Consider the following 12020-nt stretch of genomic DNA (forward strand, 5'->3'; position numbering starts at 1 on the left):
ATTGAACAGTTTTCTGGAGCGGAAAGAACAGTGGCCCCTTAGGGAGAAGGAAACCAATATTTGCCCATATCGAAGAACAGCAGCCCTCCTGTTTATGGAGCACACGCTGTGTGCCAGGCATTGGGCTCTGGGCTTCCCTCTCTGGGGGAACCCTGGGGAACTGGAAGGCAGAAAGGGAACCGGACTAAACTAGGAGGAATTGGAAGACAGGCCTCCTCACCCCACCCGGGGCCCCTTCAACCCACCCGGGCCCCTCCAGGAGGGCTCAGGTCCTCTGTCGCCACCCGGCGGGGCCGAATCCCCGTTCCCCCAGCTGGCCCAGACAACCCCGCTCTCCCCAGACCAAAAGCCTGGGCTCCGGCCTCTCCTCCCTCCACCCCGTCCCAGGCTCGGGCAGAGGTGGCTTCTTCTGGAGAGAGCAGCTGGCTCGAGTGCAGTTCTGCCGTTTTATTTTTCCTGGGATACTCAAGGGGATGTGGGAACAGCCACAGGTGTGGTGAGGGGAAGCCCCCATCTCCCCTCCCCAGCAGCTGGGAAAGGGGAGAGGCCCAGGCGCCCTGGTCCTGGGTTGGTCCAGCCACTGTGGTCCCTGGGCCCGGTGGGCTGAGGGCTGAGGGTAGAGCCCCTGGGAGGGTGGGGCGGGCTCCTAGGCGGGGTTCGGGAGTCTTCATAAAAAGCCACGAAGCTTGATTCCCCACGAAGCCCAGCCCCGCGGGGTGGGGGGGACGCAGAGCCCAGATGGGGGACCCGGCCCGGCCTGGCCCGTGGGGTAATGGCAGAGATGGTGCCCGTGGGGAGGAGGTGGGGACGAAGCGTCGGACCTGGAAGGTGGGGGGTCCCGGTGGGAGCGCAGGGCGGAGAGGCACGGCCCCCAGCCCAGCCCGGGCGCCTTCGCGTGGGGTCGGGAAGGTAAAAAACCCACGAGACCGTGACGGGCAGGAGGGGCCGGGGCGTGCGGTGCCGGCGGGGCGGGCGCACGGGGCAGCCCGCGTTCACAGTGACCTCGACGCTGGGTGTACAGTACGGGTAGAAAACCGCGGGCCCGGGGCCGGGCTGGGCGGGCCGGGCCGGTCACAGCCTGGTCTGGGCCTCGGGGATGTAGATCTCGATGCTGTCGGCGCTCTCGGTGGCCGAGCTGTGGCGGAAGGAGGCGGCGCGCTTGGCCGCCAGGAGCCGCTTGCGCGCTTCCTGCCGCTGCCGGTCCACCGAGTCCAGGGAGCGCTCCTTCACCGGCACGCCCCGGCCCCGCAAGGGCTTCTTTGGTATCGGCGGAGGGACCTTCTTCTCCTCCTGCCGGCAGAGGGGGCGGCACTTAGTTTGGGGGCGGGTCCCACCCGACTTCCCAAACGGCGCCCCCGCGGCCCGGAACGGTTAACAGCGCGCGCCTCTGACTCGTGAGAGAGGTTCTTGAGAGCGTGTGACGGCCCCCGAAGCCCCAGGGGTACTTGTTCTGCCGAGGTGAAACCCACATTTTTCATTTTTTAAAGAGATGGACTCGAGCGCCCCCTGGTGGAGCCGTTTTCCACAACTCGCATCAGAGCGTTCGCTCCCTCCTGGTCCAGAGGAGTGCAGTTCCCCCGACGCAGGCAAGGCAATGAGGGCTCACGTTCCAGGCTGCTGGGACCCATCACTGACAAGGTCTAGTGAGATGAGGGCTGAGGGTACCTTGAAGGTCCCCTCTGTGCCGAGGTCCAAGCTGAGGGCAGTCTGCCCTTCTGGAAGCTCTAGTTTGGCTCCCTCAAACGACAGCTGGTCCGAGGTGGCTGCAGCCACCAAAGGGTTCTTGCAGCTCAGGTAGTGATGAGCAGTGGGACCAAGCAGAGGGCAGTGACCAAGAGCAGGGTCAAAGAGGGTCACCATCACCTGTCCAGGACTACCTTTGCTGCCCAGGGTCTTTTCTCCTGCCTTCCTCCCCCCGCCCCCACCCACACTCTCTGGGGAAGGGCATTTTCCAGGGTCTGGACTCTTGGTTTGAAGGGACCTCCCCCCACCTTAGGCTCCAGGAGTTTCCAGCTGTTGGCCTTGAGTTGCTGTAGCTCCAGGAACTTGAGGGTAACATCCTCGATAGAGAGCTGCAAGAGGTCCCAGAAACCCGCCAGGTCCTGGAAGGTGGGCACGGGGAACGCAGTGGGGTCCTGCAGTGGAGGGAGACAGAGGGGAGGCAGTCAGTCGGCAGGGTCTGAGCCCCAGCTTGGACCAGAGAAAGCCCAACCCACCCTCACTGTCAGGAAGCTCAACCTGGGAGAGTGGGGAGGGGACTGGGAGGTAGGGAGACAAGACAAGACAAACACCTGGTCTCACTTCCAGGCGTACACACACTCCAGTCCCCTACCAGGTACACACACCTGATAGGCTCCGTGCCAATGGGCACTCACCATGCTTTGCTGACACAGCCGGAAGAACTGCTGAACCTTCTGGGACAGGAGAAGTTGTGTGCTGCCCACGGCACTGCGGATCTTCTCCAGGACTGGAGAGCAAAAGGAGATGCGGGGAGAGGAAAGATGCCTCTCCTTACCCAGCCTCCAGGAAGTCTGCCCTGAATGACTGACCCCTCTGTTATCTGGCACCGTCTATCCGTCTGTCTCCTCCGGCCCCCTCCCCATCCCATCCTCAAGGTCATAACAAGCAGCTCCTATCCCACTTCACCAAGAAGACTGTCTCCTCAGACACTGATGTTTCTTCTTTCACACGATCTACACGTCTTGACCGCTTATCCTCCTGTGTCCGCTTCCCTCCCATGTCAGAGAACAGATGGAAAGCAGTGCCAGCCTAGCCCAATAGCCTTAGCCAGGCACTAGGTCCGTGACCACTCACTGGCAGAACTTTGTCACTCCTCAGTATATGACTCCTTGGCTCACTGAGAATTACCAAATAATGTCATGTGCATGACTCTTGTCTGCTAGTCACTATCCCATCAAATTGGGGATTCTGCGGTTAAGACTGTGTCTCCCCTCAGACTGGACTTGCAGGGAAGGGCATGTCCTCCCTCGTGCAGGGCCCTGTCTCCCTGGCTGAATCTCCTTCTCCTAGGCCTCAGACATGAGCTGACACTGTGCACTGCCTCCCCCTCTGCCTGAAGTCCTGGTCTCACACCTGGATCAGACCTGGATTCCCACACCAGCCCCGATGGGAATAGGGTCCCCTCAATCCCCATGGACTTGGGCTGGCAGCCATCTCCTAGAAGGCCCAGCCCTTTCACCCGGTCACTTTCCCAGTCCTAGCTCCGACCTCTGAAGCTGCTCCCTGCTTCCTTCCGAGAGCTCCCAACATGCCCTACTGCCAATGGGAGCCACCAAGGTCTGGGGCCATACGACCAAACTGTGAGAAAGGCACAGTCAGGCCCAGCCAAAGGCCTCTCCTATCACATCGCGGTAGTGGCCGCCGCCGCCACGATGCCTCCGTGCCCGGGGTCCCCTCACTCACTCTCCTCCGGCAGTTCATAGTCCTCCGCCTCGCGCTCCATCTGCTGGCACCAGTGCTCCAGCTTCTCCACCTCCGCCCTCAGCATCTTGATGAACCACTCGCCATCCCGTGGGCTGGGGGACGTGCGGCCTGAGTCGGGGAGGCTACGTGAGCCGCGCTCCATCCAGGAGTCACGGCGCCCGGACCCGGGGCCGGGGGTAGGGGCAGGGGCGGGACCGGGCGACCCATCGGTGGCCGGCGGCTCATACGGCAGTGGGTAGCCCTCGCGGTAGGCCCACTGGCCCTGCGTGTGGACCGTGCGGAAGACTGAGTAGGTGGGGGCCCGGGGCCCGGGCTGGGGCTCAGAGGCGTGCCTCTGGAAGGAGCGTCCGAACTGCAGGGCCTTGTCTTCTGTGGCCACGGTGGCCAGGCCGGCCAGGCCCTCCAGCTCCAGGTCGGCCTGCACGCCGGCTGTCACACTGTTGGAGCGCTTGAACCTCGCCCGCCTGGTGAGAGAGCTGGCGGTTATCTCTGCCCCTGCCCAGTCTCATCCCAGCCCTCACCCGCACCCCAGGCCAAAAGGAAACCTACAAAGTGATGGACATTAATTCACGACCTTTAAATGTATCAGTCCTTGCCATGGGTCGGTACATAACATACCTACCTGTTGCACCGGTTCTGGACAGGGGTGATATTCAAAATATTTAACCACCTGTACTTCATGGGCAGAACAGATGCTGGCAGACACCAATCAGACGGACAAAGCCAAAGTGCTAGGGCATCACCCCGCAGAAGCTGGATTGTGGGCCAAAAGGGCCTGGGGAGGGTCCAGGGTGGTGGCTCTTTACCAATGAACACAGCATTATTTCAGCATTTTAACAAACAACGTGTCTTCGCTAGTTCATACCAGCTGTACGGGTATATCCTCAGTCCTATGGAGAGATGAATAAACTATAGCACAGAGAGGCCCACAGTCAGCCAGCTGGAAAACAGCGGAGCCAAGATCTGGACCCAGGGCTGCCACGCTCCACAGCCCAAGAACTTCCCACCACACCAGCTGCTAGAACATCAGGAAGAACTGCCTTAGAGCAGCTGGCGAGAAGGGGTGGGCTGCAGCTGGGAGGACTTCTCCTCTAGGGACCCCATGGCTCAGCACGGAGCCTGGCCAGACACAGTCAGCGGGTGCCAGTGGAGCTGAATTAAGTTGTTGGCAGGAATGACACACGGCCTGGAAATTTCTTGTCTTTGAGTTAATAATATGCAAATCTTATGCAAAACAGGACATCAGTTGACCTTGTTCTCCCCCTCCCCACCGAGTTCAATCAGAGTGAGGGCTCTTTTCTATGAAGAAGTAAGTGCTCCCTGAGGCGCATGAGGTTGGGGTCAGATAATAGATAATACTTAAAGAAGAGAGAGTCAGGAGATGTGAGGGTGGCAGGGAGAGGTGAACAGACGTTTGAGGTCTGGAAATTCAAGGACCATGAAAGAAAAGCCCATGTGTCCTAAGCTACCTCCACCCTCATATGGTCAGAAGAGAGAGGGTTTTGGGGGGCCAGATTTAGGGGCTCCTCCTGCTTCCCAGAAGACTCCCCCACCCCCCACAACTTTAGCCTTCCTCATGCTGCCTGGGCCTTCTCTCCCTGCCTGCCTGCTTCCCTCCAGCTGGCGGGCTGCCTGCTGGGAGCCTGTTGCCATAGAAACCAGACCCAGAAGGATGCTGCAGGACCCAGGAAAGAGAGATGCACTCATGTGCAGTCCCCAGCCAGCCCTATGTCCCAACCCCCACCCAGAGAAAGAGAAAGCAGGAACATATCCGCATTGCCTCCCATGTGGTCTTCACCTTGGCACCTGCCCTGGTCGGGGCTTGCATCTCTCTTTCCTTGACTATTGGATCAACCTCCTTTCGGACACTGCTGCCTCCACTCAGAAGAGCACAGAAGAAGAGCAGTGGATTGCGAGGCAGACCGGAGTTCTAACGCTGGCCTTGTTGCTATGTGCCTTTGGGAGGTCACTCACCCTCCACCTGGGCCTCCACCTGGGCCTCCACCTGGGCCATCTAGTACGTATATATGTATGTGTGTATATAAAATACACTATATGATATATATGAATATGTATTATATATAAACACACACACACACATATGCTATAAAATGACAGGAATGAACCAGTACCAATGCCAAGGTACCTCCTCTCTCTAAAATTATACTTTGCAGGTGGGGGATGAGTGAAATAGGTGAGGGGGATTAAGAAGGACAAATTTCCAGCTACAAAATAAATAAGTCACAGGGATGAAATGTACAGCACGAGTAATACAGTCAGGAATATCGTAGTAACTTTATACGGTGACAGATGGTAACTAGACTTACCGTGGTGGTCACTGAATGACGTACAGAAATATTGAATTTGTGCACCTGACACTACATAGTGTTGTAGGTCAATTACACTTCAATAAGAAATAATAATAAAATAATTTTTTGAATAAAATAAAATGAAATTATACCTTTTAAAAATTATACCTTGTAAAATTCTACCTATGCATATTTTAAGATCTGGGGCCCAACATTCTCTCACCAATCCACCCAGCACTGGAGTAGTCTTTCTAAAGCTGACCTCTGCCCAACCCATTCCCCTGCGCAAAACCCTTCCATTGCTCCCCATTGCCAACAAGATAAAGCCCAGGCTTCCTGTGCTAGCATTTACTCTGGATGCAGTCCTCTCTGGCCTCATCTCCCTTGAACCCTCCTTGCTCCCCAAGTAGATTATACTGGCCCTGACTTCAGCCTCTGCACGTGCTATTCCCCTGCCTGAAATGGCCTTCCTCCCCCTCACTGCCTGTTGGTTCCCTGCTCAAGCCCCCTCCTCTTCTGTGAGCCCCCTGACTGCCCCGAGGCCATCCTCGTACCATCCCTCCCTCAGCCGTCTTCTTGCATTTGGAGGCGGTCCCACGGTTTGGTTACCTTGCTCTGTTTCTGGTGAGAGTTTTGTACGTCTAACTGAACTGTCAGGGTGCCCTTTGGCTCCCTTTAAATATTTTTATGCTTTGAGCTCGTTAGCCTCTGGCTCCTTCGGCGCTCCAGCAATTGCAAACCACACAGGTAAAGGTGGGGCTTGCCCCAATAAATACATTAGTGAAGATCTGCCTTCCCTATTTGCTTTTCTGTTACCCCCATGAAACATGGAGCTGTCCTTTGTCATCACTGGGTCTGTGCCTTTCACTGTCCTCTGAGGGGTCCTGAGAAGATCACACTGTATCTTTTTTTTTGGGCTGCGTTGGGTCTTCGTTGCTGCACGTGGGCTTTCTCTAGTTGCAGCGAGCAGGGGCTACTCTTCGTTGCAGTGCGCGGGCTTCTCATTGCAGTGGCTTCTCTTGTTGCGGAGCACGGGCTCTAGGTGCACAGGCTTCAGTAGTTGTGGCATGTGGGCTCAGTAGTTGTGGCTCATGGGCTCTAGAGCACAGGCTCAGTAGTTGTGGCGCACAGGCTTAGTTGCTCCGTGGCATGTGGGATCTTCCCGGACCAGGGCTCGAACCTGTGTCCCCTGCATTGGCAGGCAGATTCTTAACCACTGCGCCACCAGGGAAGCCCCACACTGTGTCTTGATGGAAGTAGGCCACGCAGTCTGGAACAGAAGCATGAATGCCCCAGGCTTCATGGTTCTCAAGTCAGTACCTCAAGTAGCTCTCTCACTGTGTCTACTTGAAGGAAGACCAAAGAAATTGAGGAGCTTATGGGATTACTGGAAACACAATCTTCACCAACACTTCCAGCCAGGAGCCAGAGATCTGCACAGCACAAGCAGGAATTGGTCATCTTTGTGCAAGTGGCATTTAAAACCAGCAGTGTGAGACAAGATCACCCAAGAAAAGAGAAATGGAACAAAGATGCAAAGCGCTGGGGAACACAGACATTTCAGGGGCCAGTGGAGACGGCAGAGCCCCAGGCATGTCTAAGCCAGAGAGGAAGAGGAGGAAAATCAAGAGAAAGTCACCTAAAGGCAGACAGGGGACCACGAAAGGATGAAATCCTCAAAAAAGGGTCTCAAGCAGGAATGAGCAGCCAACTGGAAAATGCAGCCAGTTGAGAATGAAAGGTGTCCATTGACTTGGCAATATGGAAGCCACTGGTGATCAGGGCAAGAGTCAGTTTGGTGGAGTATGGGGGCAGACGCAGATGGGAGGGGGTTGTCACGAGGTGGAGAAAACTAGGCAAGACAACTCTTCCAAAGGGCTTGGTTGAGAAGGAAGGAAGAAAGAAGACAATGTACCTTTAAGGAAGGCATGATCTGGTTATTTGTCAATTGTATCTCCATAGAGCTTGAGGGGGAGAAAAAGGAGGGACATCTGGATGCTTCTCACATGCCATATCCCCAAGGGGTAGGAAGAATAATGGCCACCCAAAAAAGTCCATGTCCTAATTCCCAGAACCTATGAATATGTTACCTTCCACAGCAAAAAGGACTTTGCAAAAATGATTACGTCAAGGATCTTGAGACAAGATCCTGCAGTCTCCAGTTGTGTCCATTTTAATCCAAAGGGTCCTTATAAGTGAAAGAGGGAGGTAGGAAAGTCAGAATCAGAGAAGCAGAGGGGACAATGGGATCAAGGTTGGAGGGATTGCCTGTGAGGACTCAACCCGCCGCTGCTGGCTTTGAAGACAGAAATGGGCTACAAGCCAAGGAATGCGGACAGCCTCTATAAACTGGGAAAGGTGAAAAAATGGATGCTTTCCAGAGATGCCAAAAGGGGTCAGTCCTGCCAACACCTTGATTTTAGCCTAGTGAAACCCAGTTCAGACTTCCAACCTCTAGAAATGTAAGATAATAAATATGGACTATTGGATGCCACTAAATTAGTGGCTATAATACTGTGCTGTAATCATACAGCAGCCGTAGGTAACTAATACAACCTGTAAAGAGAAGTCAACTCAAGCTAGAGAAGAGAGAGGCAGTAATCCAAGGACCAGATAGGAGGGGAACAAATAATAACCACTTTACATGAATCAATATGCTCGGCCCTCACATTAGTATCACCCCTACTCACAGACGAGAAAACTAAGGCTTAGAGAACCTAAGTGACTTCCTAAGACCAGACACTTATTAATTTAGTGCAGTCTGTCTGCAGAGGCCAGCTCTTAAACCATTACACTCCACTGCCTTCCTAGGACGGAGGGACAGGAGCAGCTTTAACCAGAAAGGCAGATGCCTCAACCCCTGAGGCAGGACTGCTGGAGGAGGCAAGGAAAGAGATACAGTTGGAGGCTGGTCCGGCAGTGGAGAGGGGTCCCACCAATGACCTCAGTCGTTACAAAGAAGTAAGCAGGGAGGTCGTCTGCTGGAGATTTGGGGGTGAGAAGGCTGGGGGAGGGAATGAGAATGAATAGTTTTAAGGAAGGTAGGCTAGCAGAGTGGTTAAGCATGTATGCGCTGGAGCCAGAATGTCCGGGTCCAAAACCCAGCTCTATGGCTCGTGCCTCAGTTTCTTCATCTATAAATGAGAATGATAATAGTACCTACTCACAGGATTGTTATGAGATAATGTATCTAGGAAACTCAGAACAGCACGTGGCCTGCCCACTGCAAGTGTTAGCTGTGACATGGTGAGGCAGGAAGGTTTGTAGCTCACACTGAATAAAAAAGGGAGGTGGACAAGTAAAACAATGGGAGTGTAGCTCTGAGAACCCAGCCAGACCATTGTAGTTATTGATTATTATGATTGCTGTTGATCATTCCCATCTGTTCTCCCACAGCACTCTGAATAAAACCTTTTCTATACTCCATATCACATTGTATTGTAGTTAGTTATTTACATATCTGTCTCCCTTACTAAATTGGGCACTTCCTCAAATAAATGTTGGTTATTTGGTTGGTTGGTTGGAAGGGAGGATAGTAGAGATTACGAATCATCCCCCAACATCCATTCTCCTTTCTTCCTTAGTAAAAGAATCCCATGATTTTAAGCTAGACACATGGCCCCTTCAAATAAAGATTCTTTTACCCATCTCCCTTGTAGCTAGGTGCAGCTATGTGGCTAAGTTCTAGCTCATAGGTTATAAGCAGAAGTAGTATGTGCAACTTTCAGAAAATGTCCTTAAAAGGAGAGGGCATGCCCTTCTTTGTTCCCTTCTCCTCCCTGCTGACCATAATGTAGATATGATGGCTGGACCTCAAGCAGCCATTTTGGAACATGAGATGGAAGCCACGTGCTGAGGATGGAGGAGCAATAAGATAGAAGGAGGCTGGGTCTGACACTGCGGAGCACGTACCAGCCCTCAACTGACTCTCTGGACTTCTAAGCAAGAGAGAAATAAACTTCTATCATGTTTGAGTCACTGTCATTTGGGGGTATTCTGTAACTCACAGCCAAACGTAATCCTAACTCTAACTGATCCATTTTCAGGGTAGTGAAGTCCAAGGCTTATGTCCCTATTTAGTTTTGGATTTGGCAGTATTTGCTGCAGTCTTCACCAATCGCTGCAAACACAGGAGAGAAACTGGCTTCAGTTATGAATCATCACTAATTCATAACAATGCCTTTTACAATATTTTCTCCCCAAGCCTTTTAACACGGTTGAGGAGGCCTCCTCCCCTCAAGTCCTTTAGCGTGACAATGCTCACATTCCTGATGATTCTGGAAGTTATCATGGTTACTTCTGGGAGATGTTTCTCCTGTGATTCTCTAAGGGATAACACAAAAGGCTCTGGGAAGAAACTGGCTTATCCCAAGAGACATACTGTCCAAGGAATGATCAACATCCAGGAGTTGTCAAGAAGTTTTGCCAGGAGTATTTGGCAGCAGGCTGGCGGGGGGTGGGAGGGAGAATGGGCGTGGACATTTCAGCAAGGCTCAGCCATTATAGCAGCTCCCTCTCTGAGAAAGCATCTAAGAGCTTAAACATATAATCAATCAGGAATCCCCAAGCCCACCACCGCAGGCTGGGGGCTGTGACAGTGATGCCGAGGTGGGGCTAGGGTGGGAGTTGAGGAAGAGTCATGACCATCCTGGAGTTGATGCTGAGGAATAGGGGCAGTGTCCACACCCCAGGCTTGTGGTCAGTCAGCAACTCGTTGCTTTTGCAGGACTGCTCTTGGAATCTAACTTCATGAGGATGGAAGCTTCCTGTTCTTTCTGCACATTCCCTTCCCAAGGTCCCAAAGCCGGAAATGATCATGAAGCTGAGGGAGGGGTGGACTTCCAACACAGAGTTCTCCAGGGAGCCCTGGTTGGGCACAAGGGGATCTAAGTAGGGTTGTCAGATAAAATACAGGACTCCCAGTTAAATTTTAATTTCAAATAAATAACAGATAATTTTTTTAGTATAAGTATGTCTCAAGTACTGTTTGGGAAGTACTTATACGAAAAATAATTCATTGCTTATCTGACAATCAAATTTAATTGGGTGGTATGGTGTTTTTACTTGTTTACTTTGTTTTGTTTCTGCTAAATCTGGAATTTAAGATAAGATCTTAGTGGCAGGGATCTAGAAGTGGAAGCTACAAGGGGATCCCATGATTAGTGAGAGAGGCAAAAATCACATGGTTTTGATGTTCTCAAAAGGCCCTAGGGACAGACTTCTCATGTCCATCAATGACATTTGATGCATTCTTTTATCATGGCCCACAGTGTGCTGGGTCCGGGAAGACAGGTGCTGTAGGATGCCCTGAGATGGGGGTGGTAACTGTTTCTTAATGATGCTCCCTCCCACCACAGGGCCTTAGCACCTGCTGGGCCTTCTGCCTGGAACACTCAGCTCCCACTTTCACTTTGTTAATTTTTGTTCCTCCCTCAGATCTCCACTCAAATGTCACATTCTCAGGAAATCCATGCCTGAGCCCTCTGCCTGGGTCAAAGGCCCCTATTACACACTCTCATAGTGTACACACCTCTCCTTTGTGGCTCCTTCTCAGCTGTACTTCTGCATCACTCAGGAGGTTCTTAGATTAACATGGCAGCAAGCTTCACAGGGCAGGGGCTGTGTCTGGCTCTGCTCACCTTTGTATCTTTGGTGCCCAGTACAGTACTTGACAGATAATAGGGTTATAATAAATGTCTGTGGACAGATGAATCTTAGGTGGAGGTGCGGTGGACATGGAACTGAAGGGGCACCAACCCCAACCCCTGTCTATTTCTAAGCCAAGTCACCACTGATGATGAGCAACAGAACGGACCCACAGACAACTCCCAGGTATAAAGGGCTATAAATCTGCACTCCTCACCCTATAGGTTAGCAGGGAACACCTGAAAGGCAGAAAAGGAGAAACTTTTCCTCCCCAGCAATTTTTTTAAACCAAAGTACAGAAAGAGAGAGAAATACTGGGACCAGTGAGACAGAAGCAAGGACAAGAGAGTCCAAGAAAATGGGGTGGCAGTGGGTGGGGGGCTAGGCCTGGATGTGTGCCTAGAAGGGCTGCTGGTATTCGTGGCTCACTTTTATGTACCAGCTGGGGCATGGTGTGCGGTAAGTCAGACTTAAAGTGCCAGGGACATAAGGGAGAGAAAGGACGGTGCAGGTGTATAACTAAGGATGCCTTCAGCAGACAAGCAAGGGAGCCTGGCCAGAAAGATGCGCCAGATTTCTTCTCTCCCCACCTGTCACCCCCTCTGGATTCCCAGTGTGATC

The 12020-nt window shown here is 52.9% G+C and overlaps 1 protein-coding gene across 1 annotated transcript in view; it reads right to left on the reverse strand.

Moving 5' to 3' along the window:
* Window positions 1–342: 342 nt before the first annotated feature.
* Window positions 343–12020, reverse strand: part of DLGAP3 (DLG associated protein 3) — a gene marked incomplete at its 5' end in the record, with an annotated part of 38523 nt that continues 26845 nt past the window's right edge. Inside the window, 4 exons of the mRNA XM_079922314.1 lie at window positions 343–1290; window positions 1992–2135; window positions 2376–2467; window positions 3424–3908. Coding sequence (XP_079778440.1) covers window positions 1072–1290; window positions 1992–2135; window positions 2376–2467; window positions 3424–3908 — 940 coding nt within the window. The 3' untranslated portion in view covers window positions 343–1071. The remainder of the gene's footprint in view (window positions 1291–1991; window positions 2136–2375; window positions 2468–3423; window positions 3909–12020) is intronic.

The sequence above is a fragment of the Stenella coeruleoalba genome (assembly GCF_951394435.1).
Source record: "Stenella coeruleoalba genome assembly, chromosome: 1".
In the NCBI taxonomy this organism is placed as follows: domain Eukaryota; kingdom Metazoa; phylum Chordata; class Mammalia; order Artiodactyla; family Delphinidae; genus Stenella; species Stenella coeruleoalba.